This window comes from Anopheles stephensi, chromosome X (assembly GCF_013141755.1).
Source record: "Anopheles stephensi strain Indian chromosome X, UCI_ANSTEP_V1.0, whole genome shotgun sequence".
Lineage (NCBI taxonomy): Eukaryota > Metazoa > Arthropoda > Insecta > Diptera > Culicidae > Anopheles > Anopheles stephensi.
The window spans coordinates 11409573-11429539 of record NC_050201.1 but is presented as its reverse complement, the minus strand read 5'-3'; the positions used below and the strand labels follow the sequence as shown (position 1 = coordinate 11429539).

The following is a 19967-nucleotide window of genomic DNA, read 5'->3' as shown; positions in this document are numbered from 1 at the left end:
CGATGACAGTTAGCCTGTACTCATCTCATCTGTCAAATTCCATACCGTCGTTTTGTACTGAGCAGTGACTTTCGGCCATATCCGTAACGCTTAGTAACGTTACGTTATGACTTTCGTGGATAGCGTTTGTCGGTAGATGAAAGCTTTTTGAGCGTATATACTACACAGTTCTCCGGAGGTTGGTGTGTGTGTTTTTGGTGTCACCCGTCTAACGTGGTAGTGGTCGAATTTTCTAGTCCAAACCAAACATACAAAACCAGTAATAAGTGTGTTGCTGTGCTTAATTAGAAAATCTACAAAAACAAAATGGAAGGCGTTACAAGTCTGAGTATTGGTGCGGTCCTGGTACGGTAAGCTAAACATTTTCAATTATACACAACCAAAACACAGGGATATATTGCGATAGGGCGTTTGTTGAAATCGTTCGTAATTGGAAGGATGTGTTGTTTAGACATGTTGATTAAAGAGGGGAGGTGTGTATTTGTTTTGTTTAGTGAAGAAAGCGCTAGTATTCCAGACGCTTTTAGGATAGTAATGTTTAGGAAAGTTTAATAAGCAAATGTTGAGGGTTCCACCTCCTATTATTTCGTTGCCGTCGGTAAGATAGTGTAAGCTTCTGGAGGTGTAAACCTCCTACGTACTTCAACCTTTCTTTCACTGTTCGTTGTACTTGGGAACGTGTGTACTTCAGAATTCTGTCCCAGCGCTTCCCTTTACTCTGTATCGCTACAGAAACAAATCTCGGTTATTAAACGACACCGCGATAAGCCAAGCGCGTCTCTAGTCAAACGGTTTAGTTCAAAACAATAAAAAGATGATAATCATAATAGTTAAATCCGCCAAAAGCGCGCTTTTACTAGCAAAGGTGTACTTAAATTTGTTTTGAGCAGTTAAAAGTTCGCGTGTGACTAATGAATGTTAAATGATGCTAGGATAATCTAGATGGCCAATCGCCAATCTGCTTAGACCCGGTTCCTGACAGTCTGCTTCAGTTTTCTTTGTAATGCTCACAAGTTCAACTTAACGCATCGGCAGGGACTCTACTCTAAGTTATGTTTCTAAAACAGTTTCCTTTTGTTAAGTTTTTCACTAATACAAACTCCGAAGCTAGTCTCCCCAGGAGCATATTGCTTAGTATTACATAGTATATATTTTGTTGTTTTACATGCTAAGTATTTTTAACACCTTACCTTGATCGTGAACTTAGACCGGTTACTTAGTTGAACGTTGAGGAGCAGGGATAGCTGCAGAAGTAAAATAGGATGTAGTAATCGTGACGACTGCTACAAGTACTAGTGATTCTACGTGTACTCTACTTAATGGACTAATGGACACACTCACACCCTTCTCACCGATCACGGACCGTTGTGTGACAGTTTGTAACGTTTGCTACTATATAACCATCAATAACCACTATCCCGAACTTGTGTATCAGTGAGTTTGCTTCATCAGAGACAGAGAGAGAGATAAAAACCCTTAAACCGACGAGTCTTAAGGACCTCGAATATCATACTGACGCAGTAGAACAGAACAGACAAACAACACACATATAAACAAATATGACTTTTATCAAGCGAAGCGAATGATGTATTGGTGTCATTTAAACATTTTGCAAGAAGTGGTATGGTTAAACGTAAAGAAAGCGTCATTTAAAGCAAAACAAGCAAAGAAAATATTAATATTGATGGAGTTAAAATAAATACTCGCTTAAAGTAAATGATAAACGTTGTTACACGATAAACGATAAAGCCATGAAAGTTTGTGCCATTTTGTTTTTTTTTTTTATTTTGGTATTTTGTTTGTTTGTTTGTGTGTTTCAATCTTCCCAAAATAACCCGAATCTCAAGTAGAACTATCGATGCCCTTTTTTCGTCCTCTGTAGAGCGTGGGAAAATGCGAAATTACTAGATTACAAAACGACAAAGTGCCGAACCTAGACAGTTGCTTAAGTAGTAGTGAGTAAAAACGATTGCGATTGATTGTACTTAACACTCCACCAATGTTACGTTGATTTGTTAGGAGAGGTTTTAAAAATTATTTTCGTGACTTATGTATTTGTTTAGCGTTACGTTCTGGATCATCATACAGTAAAAATAAAGCAAAAGAAGCGAAACATTACTAACTTGTTGCCTACTAACTTTAACTAACAAGGTCTTGGCCGAGTGGAGAAGAAGTCCCCCATATGGTCGTTCACAGTCTAGTGCCGTTTCAATAACCTCACTTTTGTGGCGGAAGTCAATCTCCTTTTTCTTCTTTCTTGGTCTGCTCAAATGGAGCACGTCTAAAAGACCGGGTGTCAAATCCGTATCCAGGAAACACGGTTCATGGCTGCACTCCTCTAACTCCGGCTGCATCCGATCTCCCTCAGGCCTGACTCTACAGGTTCTAGCCAACGAGCTTACTGTGCTCCTCTACGCCTCGTGGCATGCATCATCATTGGCAACCGTCAGGCTGTTTGCATCGTCAAACAGCTCAGCTAGTTCACGGGTCATTCTCCTTCTTCGTAGAACCCACCGCTCGAAAATGGCGAGTGCGTTGGTGTCCTCCTTCAGCATAGTCAGGGACTTGTGCCCGTAGAGGACTACCAGCTGTGACAGTGTGCGATATATGGGGCATTTCGTGCGTTGTAGGAATCTTCTGGATCTCAGCATAGTTACTGGTGCTCGTAGTAGTCACGATCCTCCCTGAACAATGCGCCTTCGGATATCGCTGCTTACGTTGTTGTCCGAAGTAACGATCGTGCCAAGGTAGCAAAACTCCTCTACTACCTCAAGATCGTCGCCGTCAACCAATACTCTGTTTTTTAGTCGTGCTCTATCACGACCAGAGCCTCTGGCAAGCAGGTGCTTTGTCTTCGTTGCAGTGATTCTCCATCCAATCCTATCGGCCTTACGTTTTTGTCGGATGTACGCCTCGCACACAGCAAGACATTGGAGAGAACGGGTGAAAATCGTGCCCCTGATGTCGAAGCCCGCGCTGTGCATGACACCTTTCACAGCGATGTTGAACAGTAAACAGGAGAGTCCATCCCCATGCCTCAGTCCCCGAATAGATTCGAACGATTCCGGCATCATTCCATAGCTCGGTCCGATCTATGGTGTCGTTGGCTGCCTTGACGTCGATGAACAGGTGGTGCGTGGGGATCTGGTGCTTCCGGCATTTCTGGAGAATCTGCCGCAGAGTGAAGATTTGGTCGGTCTGTGGATTTCCCTTCAACAAATCCAGCTTGTTAGCTTCCGACGAAAGCTGTAGCATGGGGTGCAAGTGTCTCCAGAAGAGTATGCGGGATAGGATCTGTGATGGCTTAGAAGTTAGCACAGTCCAGTCTGTCGTCCTTGTTGTACACTGGATGAATTACACCCAGCTTACACTCGTCCTTTAGTTCTGCCATCAGCCCATCGCTGCCAGCCGACTTGTGGGATTTTAGCACCGATGACTTCATCCAAGGATGGCGGGGGCACTTCGTCATTGTCATGCTGGCTGTTTTAATGCTCCTCTACAACACTGTGTGGAAAGATGCATCAGGTGTCTGACGAAGTAACACTTCCACCTGTCGATCGGCTCTCGCTCGTCTGACAGGCACAAGGCAACCATGGGAGTAAAACCGCTTCGTGCCGCGTTCACCTGCGCTTCTTGTCCTGGAAGAGTCGGGTCTGCTGCCTTCTCAATCGTGTGCAGTCATCATAGCTACACGTGTAGCTAAAAGATCATCATATAACTCTTATTATGCTCGTCAGTGTAGCTCGTCTCCTCCATTGGCTTTCTATTCTTTTAAACGGGGCCTACAATCCTGACTGCCCATTTGTTTCTCGTCAGTTTTGGCGTGTCCCTAGAATGTAATATTACAAGTTGGTTTAAAACAGTTACCCCAAGGATTTGTACTCCTTACTTCTAGATCCTCAAACCACTGGCGGCCATATGGGCAGCTTGTAGCAGGATTCTGGATTATCATAAAGATATTTGTTCCATTTCTGCGTGTCTCAGACGGTTAATCGTAACGTTAGGTCCTGATCATTCTCCACAAGCCTTTTATGAATGTCCGGGAATTCCAAGAGCCATCATTTGCTGTCTCAGGTTATGCTGTCATACGCGTCTCACAAACCTATTAAGTAGTGATAGGCGGTTCTACCCGAACCTACCGGGTCGGAGCCATCAGTAATCTAAGTTTGGGTTGTTTTCCTAGTTACAACGAGTTCGGATCAAATCCGATCGAATTGGACGAGTTACTAAGGGTCGACTAGGACTCGTTGCACCCAAAGGAACGACCCGAACTCGTTGCACCTACGGATCGAACTCGATTCCTATAGGAACGAACTCGACTCCGGGTCGATCCGTGAAAAGATTTGTATGACCCATCACTACTACGAAGGAGCTGGTAGAATCGAAGCAGCAACTTCGCCATGGCCATCTTTACTGGACTTCTTCTTCTTCTTCTTCTTCTTCTTTGACACTACAACCTCGAGGGGTCTCGGCCTGCCATTTCTGGCTTTCTGTGAGTTAATTTTACTCGTAGTAAAGTAGTCAGCCCTACACGTACGGGGAGGCGGTCTGGATGGGAATTGAAACACCGGTCCTGCCGTGTGAAGACCAGCGCCGTTATCGCCTCGGCCACCGGACCGCCCCAGAACACCTTTACTGAACACCATTTTTTTATTCCTAAAGAACGGCATGGTCGTGTTGCTACTGAGCATCAATTTGTTACTGCTAATTTAATAAAAAATCCAACACATACACAGCGTTATGTTTTAACTGTGAAGACATAATTTCTTTATTATCATTTTACAATAGCAAATGCTGTATTACTTTTTTTTAACAATATCACACACTTTTCTATTGTTGTGTGTTGATTATGGTTTCATAATATTGTAACTTTACATAACAGAAATATTGGAAGATAAAAAGGTGTAAAGGTTTTTTTTTCAAATAAACGGTAGTACAATAACACCTAATACTACTAACGACACTATACACTATTGTTACGCAAGCTTTGCTTTTGTTAGCCATTGATAAAAGTGGGTGTGAGTGTGTGCGTTGCGTGTTGCTTCACACGCTCTCTGCCAGTATCAAGCCAGGGACACATCAACTTAGAGGCCCTGTTAGAACACACACACACACCAATATTGTTTGGCTGTACAATATTGAGCGATTTAACAACAACGAACTGATTGTTCTAGCTGCTTCTGCCGCAAACCTACTAGAAATGTGATGTTTAGAAAATAAAAAGGTTGTGATATCAAAATATATAAAAAAAAAAAACCGGTGCCAGGAATGTGACCATCCCCGCTGTTAAGGGGGGTGTCGGCTCGAATCTAGTCTTCCCAGTCGGTGTTGTTGGAATTGGAATCGCTATCATCTTCGTCCGACGCGCGTATGACACGGCCACGTTCCGCCAGCGCACGGCGCAACGCATCCGCCAGCGCATCCGTGCCGACGTCCCCGCTGCCCCCTCCGCCACTGTTCCGTTCGCCGACCGCATTCAGCTCGCGGTTCGCAACCGGGCGCAGCTGGAAGCCCTGCTGTATCTCGGTCATCAAATCGTTACGCATATCACCGCTACCGGTGCTGTGTGTACTTTGGTCCACTTTCTGCAAGAAATATATGTAAAAAAACTCGGTTAATGGGTTTTTGTTTTGTGGTGCGGTGTAAAAAAAAATACCTTAAGTGTTGTTCCCTTGCGAATACTGTCTAGTAGTGCAGAACGAGCATCACCGCCACCGTCATCACCACCACCACCACCGGCACCACCTGGTATGGCCGGTGCCGGTGGTTTCAGCGACGGCATCATCATCGGTGGCGGTGGCGGCGGTACCGGCCCGGTCATCATTGGCGGTGGCGGTGGTGGGGGAGCCGGTGCACTAGAGGACGGTGGAGCGACGGATGGGACCGGTTGCGTTGGGGGTGGTTGCATCGGGGGTGGGCGCGTTGCTGGCGGCGCCCCACCGGGCACGACCTTCGGCGGTGTGGTCGGCGGTAGCGGTGGAAGCGTACGGTGCGGCGGTGGTGGCGGCGGATTTCTCGTATGCCCATTCTGGTGCGACGGCACGCTCGGCGGATGCTGTGATGGAGGGTGATGGTCATGTGATTGTGGCTGAGAAGGAAACGTTTCGGGCTGTGGTGCCACGGTAGTATGGGTACGAACCGGTACGGGCGGTGGCGCCGGGGGCTTTTGTTTGCGGCCGCTGCTTTGCTCCGACTTGACCGTATCGAGCACGTTGTTCGTTTGGATGAAGTCGTATATGAACGCACACGTATCGCGATCTTTCAGCTGAATGTGTGTGAAGCGACGTTAACGAAGAGTTCCCCAAAAAAAAACAAAAATGGATAACAAAAATACATCTAATCGAGTTTCTATTCGCTGGATCGAGCAACGCGCCCCCGCCGCCGGCTACTTACATGCTGGTCCCCTACGCCCGCCTTCTCGAGGAACGGTTTCAACGATTCCTGGGCGCCAATCAAATCGAACCCACTGTGCGGATCCCACCCGACGTGCGTCACGTGCTTAAAGTTCGACGGTGAACCAATGTCGGACTTCTGCAGCTTGCCCATACCCTTCACCTTGCGCGGCTTCTGGTGCGTGGCATTGCCAAGGTTCGGAGCGACCGGCTGCTGTCCCGGATACTGCTGCATCGGTGGCCCTGGCGCTGGGCCCGAAAATGGACTCGCAACTAGTGTGCGAAAAACAAAAGCAGATTATTGTGGGTGTGTGTGTGTTTTCTTTACGCCTTTCCAGTACAACTTACAAGGCTGCTTATTCCGATAGGTGACGGATGCATCGGTATCGGGAATGTTCGAGCCGCCTGCACCGACCGGGATGTTTTGCAATGGTGGCGGCCTCGCTGGCGGAGGATCCTTACGCGTATTGTTGCGTTTGATACGTTCTGCGGGATGTGCATGTGTTCGAAAAGCGATGTTTCATTAGTAATTTCATTCATGTAACATTTATTTTTAATCACAAATGCAGCATCATCATTCGTTCGTTACTGCTGAAGTTGTTGTCAGCCTAAATGTAGGCAAGCAGTACGACACTCAGTAACGACCACAACTTATGGCTCTAGTATAAGTGTTTTTTCTTTTTATTCATGAAGCACGGCCTGGCCATATTGCGTATAGTATTAGTGGTTGATGAAAATCAGTAAAAAAATAATCCACCGTATGCCAAACAACAGAAAAACAATTACTTTTGCTCCGGTTGCTACCGCGAAACCCTCGACGCTTATAGTTTAAACACCACCAACACTTCATCGAAGCGCCGCGATAGCCACCAAAAACCACTGTGCACCGGTACAAAGCGCAAAAAAACTTTAAATGAAGCTTCCAAACCCCCGACAGAAAGAAAAACAAAATCGATCAGCGTAGTTTAGCTCATCAATCTAGCATCAATCGCAATAATGGACTTGGCACGTGCATCAGGAATCTCTCTGGGGAATCTGAACCTTACGGCTAGAAGACAGCTTGTGGTGTCACATCACATTTAATGTGTATGCTTCGTAAACACGCTATTGGTATTTTATCGATTGTAGTAAGATCATATTTGCTACATAGTAAAGCAAAACCACATTGTCTGCCCAACATCGCATGCTAGTCGAAACGGTGCACACCAAACGTAAATAGTTAAAGTTGCCCGGCTTATCGCAATCCATTACGTGCCTGGAACCGTGTTCGCGTATCAAACCGTACATCCGTACATTTACCTTCCCAGCTTGTCGCGGGAATGGGGAAACTAACCTATGACCTCACAAGAATGCCAAACGAACGCCGTTTTAAGATAGGCTTCCGAGAGCTATCGGTGTCTGGCTAACGAACGGCTTTGGTACCAAAGCATTGTAAAAAGGAAATGTTTTTGCCTTGCGGTAATTGTTTTGTTTTGCGCATTTTTTCACCCCCCTGTGGCATGGTGTTTTGAAATTATCATATCTCCACTAAATTGTAACACCTAATCCACACACAAACACACGCACAAACTTACCATCTCGTCGTCGGTTGCGATTGTGAATGGTGGTAAGGGTAGTGTTCATGATGGCAGCCGCCTCATCCTCGGTGGCAAAGTTGAATGCCACGATACCATCCTGCGTTGGTCGAGAAATCGAAAAAAACAAAAGCAATTAATGGAATCAAAATCGAATAAATGGCGTCTGCTTTTTTTTTTGCTCGTTACCTGTCCCTCGAACGTGATAAGGTATGGTTTCGGGAGCGTGACTTCGATTTTCTCGTACAGCTCCTGTTCCCATACCATCTGATTTGCCTTCAGACAGTACAGCCGAAAGTAGTACGATTTGCGGATGTTGTCCTTGATGAAGCAGAGCGCACCGGTGCATCGTTTTACCCAGGAGGCGTGTGCCGGCGACTGTGTCGTGTACAGCTGCACCACTGCCGTGCTAAGCGTCTAAGCATTAGGGGAGAAGAAGAAATTTAAAATGCATTTCATTACACCATCTTCACGCCTGCAAGGGGAATCTTTTTCGGCATGAAGATTTTATCGATTATATACATAAAAGAGAAGCTAATCTTTGGCGTAGCCCTGTTGCAAAAATAATCCCCCTTCAAAGGGAGTATTAGCAGCTCGGGGCTACCGATAAGATTTGCCCCAAAATTAGATAACATTTCGCGGTTTCAATCTGACGAGATTCGTGTTCAACTTCCCTAATCGTTCAGTTTCTGATGTTGGCTTAAAAATATATATCAAGTAGTGTGTAAAAATTAATTGTTGCTATTTGCAACAGGAAACCTCCCGTCAATCGAATTCACTTTCAAGCTGGACAGATTTTGAGTGGGATATGAATCATACCTGGCATCGACGTCCAAGCAAACGAAACAGTTGATCATTTTCCTCGTTCGTTAGCAGTGTGCTGGGTCTGTTCGCTTTACTGGCCGTCGAGTTGCGATCGCCTGCATTTTCTCCTCCCGATGGTTGTTTCATCTTTGAGCGATGTTTGGATGATCAGCAACGCTAACTCTCGATCAATTTATAACTTCACTACTGTTTCGTTTCTGTACAACAACTGCACGGATTGGTTCGAAATAGGGCTGCAAAATACAAAAAAACATACACTATTCAGATACAAATTGGCACTAGTAAGGCACTCGTTTTTTTCCCCCGAATTAAACATGTATCTCCATAACAGCTACATAGGGCGTTAGTAGCCCTGGAGCTGACTGGTATACCCCGTGCTACGTTGCTGACGATAAGATAACCGCTACACACACACACTGTATAAATGCGTTAACTCTTTCGCTGTGCGGTAGCTCATATCCATATTTGGAAGCAGTTATGAATCTGCAGCTTACAATTTGCTTCGGCGAAGACTGAGAAAATTCGTAAGAATTAAACGGGAAGCGCAGCATCACTTTCAATCGAAACAGTGCAAAGCGTACACTTCCCTCTGCCGATGGAAACAATAGTCGCGGAAATTGCCACTTGTTCACTGGCTGGCACGCACCCTCTGTACCATCATCATCATCACCATCCTCACCCCAGCAGTGGCCACATAACACCCATCTGTTAAGATCAGCTACAGTTGGGCCACTTGCGATCGCACTTGCTATCATTGGGTGTGGGTGCAAAAACAAACCACGGTCAAGGGGAAGTTGAATTTATACCTAGGCGTCAACGGACCACAAACACACTGCCGCACATACCAGACACCAGACCGAATGAGTCAATCCCGTAACATCCTGCTTACACTAACCCGTGGGTCGAATATTTCCTCCCTGCTGCTGGTCCGTATCTTGCTACCCGACATTGTTGTGAGACGGTGGTTACACTAGATGACAGCTAAACGTCATGTTCGTTGTACGCACTGCTGTTCTGTAAAACAAAACAGGCAAACATTATTCAAAAATGGAACTATTATCAGTTGTACTACTCTAGCAGGATTTTTATAAAATTTTATACAAATAGTAGACCATGTTTTGACCAGTTTATAATGATTTTGTTTAAAAAAAATTGCTTGCATAGCTGATCGCTGGCGAGCTTTCGCGAACATTTCAACCACCGAGCATAAACACATTGCGAACACATCAATTGTTTTCCTGAAAATGGCGGTCTAGCAAAACAAATTGTTTCAATCGCTGATTTATAATTGAACCCGTTTGCACTACTTATTTTAATCTATATTTTAACTTACTGAAAGTGTTTAGCTTTTTACCCTATAAAGAAATACACCCCAAAGCTCGACTGGCTGTAAACATAAACACCGTGGCAAATGCTTTTAATGACAGCGAAGAAAAAGAAGAAGATCCCTGTGTAGAAGCAAACAACACAAAAGATTGCACAAAAGGGCGACGCAGAAAAGAGAAACTTTCCCTCCGCTGTTTCGAGGAAATCGAGGAAAAACGGAACACCTGCTATTTTATTGGTGTGTATATTATTGCGACGAGCGTTGGAAAAGTGGTGCCGCGCACCGTAAGTACCGTGTGAATCGTGTCTGTTCGGGTTTTTGAAGATTGTTTTCCAAATCCCGTCCCGAGTAAGGTGGTAGCAGCACCTGGTCCGATTCTGCGACCGTGCGAAAATGAGCTGCAACGATAAGAGCGACGGCATCTCGAAGGAGGAATGGCAAAGCCGTCTCGAAACCTTCCCGTTCAAGCAGGACGACATAAACAAGCTGATCATGAACTATCTGGTTACGGGTAAGTGATGGCCAAGGGTGCCCACAGCTATATTTCTCACCCGCCGACTTTTGTAGTTGTTGCTTCCTGTAATAGTGAAAATTTTCTTTTCATATCAGTGAAGACGTGTGTAGTAGGATGTTATTGTTATGGTGGTTTGTTTTGATGATGGGGCAGCCAGCTGGAGATTACGACGCAAGTGCGCTGCACCGTAACACACTGTATTCTAACCGGATGTTGCGTTTTCTTTACCTATGGCAGAGGGTTTTAAGGAGGCGGCAGAAAAGTTTCAGGCCGAATCGGGTGTCGTACCGTCCGTGGATCTGAACTCGCTCGACAACAGGATACTGATCCGGGAAGCGGTCCAGAATGGTTTCATACAGGAAGCTACCCATCTGGTGAACCAGCTCCATCCGGAGCTGCTCGATAACGATCGCTATCTGTACTTCCATCTTCAGCAGCTTCACCTGATCGAGCTGATCCGGTAAGTGTGTCTGCTGTCACCAATTATTGTCTTTATTCATCACACTCCCCCCCTAAACGCTTGTTGCAACTCCGTTACTGTTACAGTGCCGGCAAGATCGAGGAAGCACTCACCTTCGCCCAAACACAGATCTCCGAAGCGGGCGAAAGCAACCCGGAGGTGCTGAACGAGCTGGAGCGTACGCTTGCGCTGCTTGCGTTCGAAAAACCGCAGCACAGCCCGTTCGCCGATCTGCTCGACCATACGCACCGCCAGAAGGTGGCCAGCGAGCTGAACGCGGCCATCCTCAAGACGGAACAGCAGGAACAGTCCAGTCCGCGCATGATCAATATCCTCAAGCTGATACTGTGGGCACAGACCGAGCTGGACAAAAAGAACGTCAAGTACCCGAAAATGATGGGCCTGGCGACGGGCACAATCGAACCTAAATAATGGACCCCACCGTCCAGCTGTATTTGTATGTATGTATCTGTGTGTGCGAGGTGGTATGTGTGTCTGATTGAAGCGTGTATATGAAAAAAGGTTAAGGCAGAGGAGCGAGCGAGTGCGGGAAAGCGTTGTCTAGTTAGTAGGAAGCTTTAAATCACGCAAATCAGCCCTGGGCTGATTTAGTATGGGGTAAAACGAATACGTTCGAAGCGAAGCGAGCATGGATGGAGCATTGGAGTAGGGTTTCTATATTTTAAGAGCAGCTGCACGGAGAACCATCCTTCCGCTGTGGAGTCGATAGCATACGGGGATACAACCTCTGCCTGTAGTAGTGTACGTTCACATTCGTTCGACTGATCCGTCTAATCGGCCTCCCCCCGCCCATAACATCCTCCACTGAAGGACTTGATATGATATAAAAATGGCCAATGGGTTAAACAACAAAACAAAGCAACAAAAAAAGAAAATCATTAAATCCGTGTGTTAGGAAGGCCAGAGGCCCATTCATTAATTACATACAAACTTTATTTTCGAAATATTAAGTCATATGGCATACTTAAAACAGACGGATTCGTTGTTCACATTGGTTTTAGTTGGTCAAATTGAATGGAACTGTTCCCAGCTTATGTTACGACAGCTAGTGTGCACAGAATTGTGGATTTTATTTGATGTGTTTCCTCTTCCTTATTAGCAAGTCATCATAGCACTGTAATGAAGAAATATATGTTTGCTTAAATAATATCCGTTTTGCATTGGAGTTCATCTGTAGAGAGCGTGGGAAACAGGACGAAAGAAAAGCATCGTAATCATGGTTGTTTTTAAAATTTGTAGATTATCTCTTCTCCTTAACCAAAGATACGAGGCTTCAATATTAGCCGGTATCGCGAAGCAGTTAACAGGTTTTAAGAGTCGTTAAAAGATCATTCCTGTTGAATCGAGTTCGTCTTTTTGGGCCTACCATGCCTCCTCTGCCCGTGTGGATGGCCTAAAAGGACTTTACGGGCTGGGTCGTTCGATGTCATTCTCATGACGTGACCACCCCACCGGGGCCTGGCTGGCCTAATTCCCTGCACGATAGTGAGATCATCGTACAGCTCGTAGAGCTCGTCATTGTAGCGGCTCCTCCAGTTTCCTTCCACACATACGGGGCCAAACATCCTTCTGAGTATAGCAGCCACATACTTTCGAGTCGATCCGTCCTATACACTGAAGATGTGAACCTTCGCTGAAGGTGGTTCCAATCTAAGCCTAGACATCATTCGAAGGAATGCACCATCTCCTGAGATACCATGAAACCAGGGCTTCAAGGTTACTTGGGGAATGATCGTATCGGAGCGGTCCGGTGGCCGAGGCGATAACGGTGCCGGTCTTCACACGGTAGGACCCGGGGTTCAAATCCTATCCAAACCTTCTCCCCGTACGCAGGGCTGACTACTTTGCTACTGGTAAAATAAAGTCACAGATAGCCAGAAATGGCAGGCCGAGACCTCTCGAGGTTGTAGTGCCAATGAAGGAGAAAAAGATCGTATATAAAATCCTCCCAAGCTCATCGCTGCCAAGAGACTGTTGGGGGCATACATGGGCTCGTGAAAGACAGGAAAAGACCAGTGAATAAAGACCCTTCTTGACCAATTGGTATACTTTGTCTTGAAAACCGTATTGAGAGAAACGCTGAGAGGAGAAAACGCATTTTTAACCACTTTTTTCGCGATACCGGCTATTGAAAGCCTTTTGGGCAAAAGGGAACTCTGTATGTGCTCCGGCTAGTCCCGGTGGGATTTGATACCGGTCCTGTGGTGTGCAAGGGTCATGGTCATCCAAGATGTCTTATATTCCAAAAGATATTCTTGTCCCAGGGAACCTAATTTCCTGGAGACATTGTCCATCAGGAGAACTCCAAGTCGCCTGGAAAGCCTTGTAGTCCAAGTTGGGTCTCATCTACCTGCGATACCTACTCATTCAAAAGGCTTCGTCTTCCTAGAGACCTTGTCGTCCAAGGCGTCTTACTGTCATGTAACAGGTCAATGGTTCTAAGAGCCATGCACGGTCTGCTTAATATCCCATAGATCTACCTTCGGGTCGGGAGGACGAATCGGGTGTCGTACGGTCCGTGGATCTGAACTCGATCGACAACAGGATACTGAGCCGGGAAGCGGTCCAGATCTTTCACATGGCCGGTTAAACGAATCCCATTCATACTCGTCAGTTGTCGGCCAGAACTGACTTGATTTTCCAAAGCACGGAAGAATTGTTTGTTTTTCGTTCTCTCAGGCTTTCTTCTTGGCCTAATGATCTCTTAAGGTCATACCTGCCATTTTTGGCTTACTGAGACTTAATAATAGCTCCAGTGGTAGGTCAAGATACGAGCGGAAAGGCAGTAGAGACCCCTCTAATTGTGATATTAGAGAGAAGCAACAGGGTTTCTTTTACGGATGTGGCCCCGAGCGACCGCTCCTTTCGCTCCAAGGTTGATCCGCCACCGGATAGCACGTAGTGGGATAGGCAGACCTCACTACGGGGGAACGGTCCGGATGGGATGAGAACCTCAGTCCTACCGTAGGAAGACTTCAAAAAAATTAAAACTCCCAAACTAACATCATCAACCATTTGTTACTTCTAAATCACGCAAGGCAGACACTGAAGTCGCTCTGGTACGATCGTAACAAAATTCAAACCTCCATACGATGGATAAAAATGTGATATCTGTTTCCTCTTCCACTGCAGCGCATACCTCAAATGTGTTGTGTTTCGATTTTTTATTCACTTCCTTGTTCGCATTTCAATACATTGGTACACAGCAAAACGTACTACCAGCAAGCGTAGAGAAGAAGGGGATGATGCGTGTGTGTGTGTTGTGTCATCCCGACATTTCATTTCTGGCTGCTCAAGTGTTGGTTACCTCGTTCGCCGTGGGTCGCGAGTGGCATTCAATCCGCAAATTCAATGCATTTCCCAGAAATATCAGAAAAACGCACTTTCTTTGCTTCGAAAGGATGCAAAACCCGAGACAAACAGGGCACTAACAAAACGCGCAATGAAGATACTTATTGAAGATAGTTGACGGTGCGTTTCACCGAACAAGTTTCTTTGCGGGTGGGGGTATTAGTTTTGCTCGGTATACAATGTGTTGGTTTTTTTTTTTGTTTGCAAAAGGAAAGCACGGCGCGGGTTTAAATTATTATGCCTTGCGCGGCTTCGCCACCTGACCCTCGCGGAATCCGTTGCGGAAACGGCGGCGTACCACCTTCAGGTAGCGCATGCGGCCGGTACCGGTGGTTCTCCTCCTCTTCGCTTTCTCCGACCAGTTATCTAGGAAAGAAATTAATGCAAAAAATGTCGTAATTAATTAAATTGTAATATTAACGTACATAAAAATAACAATAATGAATATAGAGTGAGAGAATGAGAATAAAATGTTATCCTTGCTTCTTAATGCAACGCCGATTGAAAACGCAACAGAGCATTCTGTTTATTCAGGATAGAGTATTATCTTCGACCATCTTAACCATGAATGGCACACGAAAGTACTTGCCACACACCCGTGATGGTCGAGAGAAGCGAAGAAATGTTATATATAGGCTGATTCAGATTCAACACAAAGAAGAAGACATCCGTACCGAACCGCAGTCTTTTTCTTCGGGTCCAGACGAGATTTGATGCCGGTACCTTGGTAATAGCAACCGACACAGCTGTCATTAAACCACCGAGCTGCTTCACATACCTTGCTGTACGAACTGATACTGGTTCGAACTGGTTCCACGTGAAGAAGATAAGTTTATCGAAATTGGGTGCTTTAAACGGAACAACAGTTGCTGTTCGCTAACTGCCATACCTAAAAGATTCAAGCGTGCAACAGAGTTTTGCTTAAGATAGGAGTTTAACGTATAAATGGCATGGCATGTTACCGAAAAATAATTAGCAACTTCAAATAGTAATTCAACCACGCAACGTGATAAAAACGAGAGTATCGTAGCCCATCCGGACCGTTCCCCCAGTACGCAAAGACCGACAACATTCAGCTATGCGTTTCCACACACACACACAAAAATCAGGCAAAAGGCTTGATACAGCAATGCCAACATCTATTACTGTTACGATTATAAACTGTTAATGAATATGTTGCTATAAGTAAAAGAGATTAACTTCTTCCTGGTGTAAGAAACGACAAGGTCACGGCAGCCATGTAATGGCCATTACAAGACTTATTGTTGCCACGCCGCCCCCGATAGTCACAGCTCTTGTATTCGGACGAGATTCGACACTCGATCCTGCCTGGATCGTCATTCTATTCATCGATCTGCCCAGGTCCACCCCGCAAAAAACAAAAACACCATACCCCAAAACCCTCAACCCACTCACTCAATAAATCTAGTAAAGGACAATGTTGTGAATGTAGTATGTACTTACACGATCGGATCTTGGCTGCCGGATAGCCGCAGCGCGAGCATGTATGCTTCTGGATGTGGTACGACGAACGACCACAGCGGCGGCACAACGTGTGGGTTTTGTTGTGCCGCTTTCCAAAGCTGGAAGTACCCTTAGTCTGAAAGATGAAACAGAAAAGTTGATCGTTGAGTGATGCTGCGTGTGTTTTACCGTGGGGCGTTTCGGGGACGGAACGCCGATTTGCCGACTGAGAGTCACACGGAAAATGTTTCGGATGAACCCGAAGGCACAACTGTTGTTCCGTGGCAGCAGCAGCTGGTGTGCTGGCCCGGGACTGTGATGGTTAAAACTATACAAGCCGGAAAACGATTGCTGCGTATCGCGCTTCAGAAACGTTAAATGTTGAATCAAAGTTCAAAGAAAAATGTTGAATCAAAGAAAAACACATTCTTGCCATGGTTTAAATTCACTACTGCGTGCTGCCACCGGTGTTTGACTCGTGGCTACCCCTTGCTTATTGACGAACTTCCACAGCGAGACACCACACCACCACACCGAGCGAGAGAACACACAAAACACGCTAAACAAGAAATTTCGTTAAAATATTAACCATCACGTTCCGGTGGGCAAACGGGCCGGCAACCGATTGTTCGATCCCGGCTGCGGTTTTGGGTAAACTTGTTGGTATAGTTTTACTGGAAAGCCCAAAATACTAACCATCTTACGCCTCTATACAACACTTTGCAACCTGCCTAGTGAGGCACGCAGTACCAAAAGAAAGGTTACGGCCGGAACTTGCGTTGACTTGAGTGACGGTTCTCGGTAGCGGATCGTGACAGCTCTTGCAAGAAAGTCAGGAGCGAGTGTAATATTTTCAAGCAAATCACTTGCTGCCAACATCGTATTTGACGCGCACAGTGGTAAATGTTTAGAAATTTGTTTTTTTGCAAGATTTTACAGATTTAAAGAGAAAATAAATATTTTTTTCTCAACTGAAAATTTATACATAATTTTCGTCATATGTTTAAATGTTTTCAGAGCACAAAATAAAACTTTATCATAAATCACCCACCTAGTGTTGCTGTGTGTGCGGTGGTATAATACTGGGTACCAACCGAACGACGCGGAAACAGGATGTAGCGTGGCTGTCATCGTTGGTGCTGCTCACCTGCAACTCTCTTTCCAGCACAGAGCTTCAATTGGTGAACACGCCTCGGAGCGCAATAGGGTAAGTTCCTTTTCCTCGGTGCTTCATTTTGTTCTGCCGAGTGCTGATTTCGAGTCGATCATGGCCGATCCGCGACCATCAGGAAGTTCAACATCTTCTATCAAACTTGTACTGCGAGCTGAAAAAGATTTGCGGAACGTGTTGTGGGCAAGGTCGTTTCACGCTGCGGAGATCGGTTGACGACGGCAGAACGTGTAAGGGTGTGCGGCGGTAGTAGAGTGTAAACCGGCCAGCCAGCGGCAGTTCTTATTCTGCTATTCTGTTGCTTTTGTGCGGTTGAAATGTCCCACGTGCCACAACTTTGCTGCCCACCTGCGTTTCCATTCCCAATACCGTAACAATCAGTCTTCGAGACACATTTCTGATGGCAACTCTTCTCTTGTATCCACCTTCCAGCTCAAGATGGGGCGCCGTCCAGCAAGATGGTACGTATGTGTAAACTTTAGCTTTAAGGTTAATAACTTCGTAAAGGAACGATCGGAATGTTCTGTGGAATGTGTGTATAGTAGTAGCCTACTTTCTTTCGGTGCATATCGGTGAATCATTTCCTACCGAGCGCTATAAAAAAAATGGTGTAGAATATTTCCACCTGTGACTATCTTGATCAGTCGCTTCCGGGAGTGATAATCAAATCAAGCCGAAAGGAGGGTTCATTGTTTTATGAATAGAATGGTGTCTCACTTCAACTTGCAACATCATCGAAAACGTGCGTATCGTTATTTATGAATAATCACTCCGGTTCAAATGTTGAATCGGGCCTCTTCGTAATGTCCTTCTGAAACAAAATATCGTCAACGCAGTCTTCTCAAAGCATTGGCAATTGTAGATCAGAAGGTAGAATAGAAAGCAAGAAAAAAGGGTGAGATTTTAACCGACACCCATGGGTTGAAATCTCAATTTTACTTGTAACAATATAGAAAGCAAACAATATTAACAATAACAAAATTCTAGATTTGGTGCGGTGGTCTGGCGAGAAAGGCGATAACGCCGCCGGTCTTCACACAGCAGAACCGGGGTTCAAATGCCACTTAGGCCGCCGTCTTCCGGTGTACGCAAGGCTGAAAGCCAGAAATGGCAGGCCGAGACCTTTCGAGGTTGTAGTGGCGAGGAAGAATTAGAAGATCCCATCTTCTAAGAAGATCGTGCATCTGCGAATTGCACGTTGTAAAAATGTTGATACAGAGGTCCAGGTATATTGGCGCTGCTACACGTTTTATGTGTCCTTCGGAAACAAAATATCGTCAATGCAGTCTTCTCGAAGCATTGGCAATTGTAGATCAGAAGGTAGAATAGAAAGCAAGAAAAAAGGGTGAGATTTTAACCGACACCCATGGGTTGAAATCTCAATTTTACTTGTAACAATATAGAACGCAAACAATATTAACAATATACATATTGTGTGTCCTTCTGAAACAAAATATCGTCAATGCAGCTATTTAAAAGCATTGACAATTGAACGCTCAGAAGGTAGAATAGAAAGCAAGAAAAAAGGGTGAGATTTTAGCCGACACCCATGGGCTGAAATCTCAATTTTACTTGTAACAGATGGAATTCCGATCGTGTACTTTTCCGTGTTAATCCTTGACAGGAATATGAACCGCCATACTAAGCTTCGGTATGTTTCCCTTTTTTTTTCCAGCTACCGTTACTGCAAGAACAAGCCGTACCCGAAGTCGCGCTTCTGTCGTGGTGTGCCGGACCCGAAGATCCGTATCTTCGATCTGGGCCGCAAGAAGGCGTCGGTGGAAGACTTTCCGCTCTGCGTTCATCTCGTGTCGGATGAGTACGAACAGCTAAGCTCGGAAGCGCTCGAGGCAGGCCGTATCTGCTGCAACAAGTACCTGGTGAAGTTCTGCGGCAAGGACCAGTTCCACATCCGCATGCGTCTGCACCCGTTTCACGTGATCCGCATCAACAAGATGTTGTCCTGTGCCGGAGCTGATAGGTAGGCGTCCTGTTTTTGTCTCTACGTTGTCTTACTTTTTGCTACTTTTCTGTGATGATATCGCTATTATCAGAGCATTGGGTTATGAATCTTTAATATGATTACCCTTTTATCACGTTGACAATAACTGATCTTTATTTCTTTGTTTGTAAATGCCATCAACCACTGTGTTACTTTGCACGTCGAAGCTAATTTCCATACCTTTGTTTCCCTCTACGCACACACACACACACACATAGGCTCCAAACGGGAATGCGTGGTGCGTTCGGTAAACCGCAGGGTACGGTTGCGCGCGTCCACATCGGTCAGCCGATCATGTCGGTGCGCTCGAGCGACCGTTACAAGGCGCAGGTCATCGAAGCGCTGCGTCGTGCCAAGTTCAAGTTCCCCGGTCGCCAGAAGATCTTCGTGTCGAAGAAGTGGGGATTCACCAAGTACGATCGCGACGTGTACCAGAAGCACAACGAGGAGGGTCGCCTGGTTGCGGACGGATGCGGCGTACAGTTCCGCAACGATCACGGACCGCTGGCGAAATGGGAGCAGCATGAGCGCAATCGATTGGCCGCCTAAACCTCCCACCCCCCCTCCAACGGTGAAGGTTTACAGGGCAAAAAGTATGTGTTTTGTTGTACAGCAGGGTTTTCTGAGCACGATATTTGTAACGGGAGAATGTGGATCCGCGGCGCGGCTCACATACAACCACGCGCAGGGAGCAGTAGCATGTGGTTTTCAATTTTTTTGTAAGCAATTACTGTGGATGCGAAATACATGCTTCTGAGCGGAGAAAAAACTGGTTCGGGAGGTTTTTTTTTCTTGAGTCAAACAAATGTCTGGACATTAAGAATTGATGAGAAGGTCACTGATGCGTTTCCGGGAAACTTGGTTGA

The 19967-nt window shown here is 45.7% G+C and overlaps 4 protein-coding genes across 19 annotated transcripts; 2 read left to right on the top strand and 2 right to left on the bottom strand.

Annotated features, from left to right (window-relative positions):
* Positions 1–4738: 4738 nt before the first annotated feature.
* Positions 4739–9769, bottom strand: LOC118507674 (neural Wiskott-Aldrich syndrome protein). 11 transcript variants are annotated; one of them, XM_036046565.1, is made up of 9 exons: positions 9687–9744; positions 8786–9024; positions 8156–8383; positions 7967–8066; positions 6741–6878; positions 6394–6665; positions 6140–6265; positions 5657–6055; positions 4739–5585 (listed from the first exon to the last, which is right to left on the bottom strand). In XM_036046565.1, exons 2-9 carry the CDS (start codon positions 8915–8917, stop codon positions 5310–5312), a joined length of 1671 nt encoding a protein of 556 aa, XP_035902458.1. In that variant the 5' UTR covers positions 8918–9024; positions 9687–9744; the 3' UTR covers positions 4739–5309. The 11 variants fall into 11 exon arrangements, with proteins under 11 accessions (XP_035902458.1, XP_035902440.1, XP_035902450.1 ...); XM_036046547.1 differs by having other exon boundaries at positions 9598–9735; XM_036046557.1 differs by having other exon boundaries at positions 9637–9731.
* A 233-nt stretch (positions 9770–10002) lies between these two features.
* LOC118507989 (glucose-induced degradation protein 8 homolog) lies at positions 10003–12262 on the top strand. 4 transcript variants are annotated; one of them, XM_036047367.1, is made up of 4 exons: positions 10003–10355; positions 10472–10629; positions 10870–11092; positions 11179–12262. In XM_036047367.1, the coding sequence occupies exons 2-4, from the start codon at positions 10512–10514 to the stop codon at positions 11522–11524; spliced, it is 687 nt and encodes a 228-aa protein (XP_035903260.1). In that variant the 5' UTR covers positions 10003–10355; positions 10472–10511; the 3' UTR covers positions 11525–12262. The 4 variants fall into 4 exon arrangements, with proteins under 4 accessions (XP_035903260.1, XP_035903268.1, XP_035903253.1 ...); XM_036047375.1 differs by having other exon boundaries at positions 10014–10402; XM_036047385.1 differs by having other exon boundaries at positions 10035–10355; positions 10443–10629.
* A 1998-nt stretch (positions 12263–14260) lies between these two features.
* LOC118508148 (probable 60S ribosomal protein L37-A) lies at positions 14261–16781 on the bottom strand. 2 transcript variants are annotated; one of them, XM_036047688.1, is made up of 3 exons: positions 16625–16781; positions 15929–16064; positions 14261–14830 (listed from the first exon to the last, which is right to left on the bottom strand). In XM_036047688.1, the coding sequence occupies exons 1-3, from the start codon at positions 16625–16627 to the stop codon at positions 14700–14702; spliced, it is 270 nt and encodes an 89-aa protein (XP_035903581.1). In that variant the 5' UTR covers positions 16628–16781; the 3' UTR covers positions 14261–14699. The 2 variants fall into 2 exon arrangements, with proteins under 2 accessions (XP_035903581.1, XP_035903590.1); XM_036047697.1 differs by lacking the exon at positions 16625–16781 and adding an exon at positions 16362–16616.
* Positions 16782–17005: 224 nt separating this feature from the next.
* LOC118508009 (60S ribosomal protein L10-like) lies at positions 17006–19873 on the top strand. Of its 2 annotated transcripts, none has more exons than XM_036047396.1 (4): positions 17006–17135; positions 17532–17560; positions 18775–19080; positions 19320–19873. In XM_036047396.1, the coding sequence occupies exons 2-4, from the start codon at positions 17538–17540 to the stop codon at positions 19648–19650; spliced, it is 660 nt and encodes a 219-aa protein (XP_035903289.1). In that variant the 5' UTR covers positions 17006–17135; positions 17532–17537; the 3' UTR covers positions 19651–19873. The 2 variants fall into 2 exon arrangements, with proteins under 2 accessions (XP_035903289.1, XP_035903297.1); XM_036047404.1 differs by having other exon boundaries at positions 17127–17329.
* Positions 19874–19967: the final 94 nt, after the last annotated feature.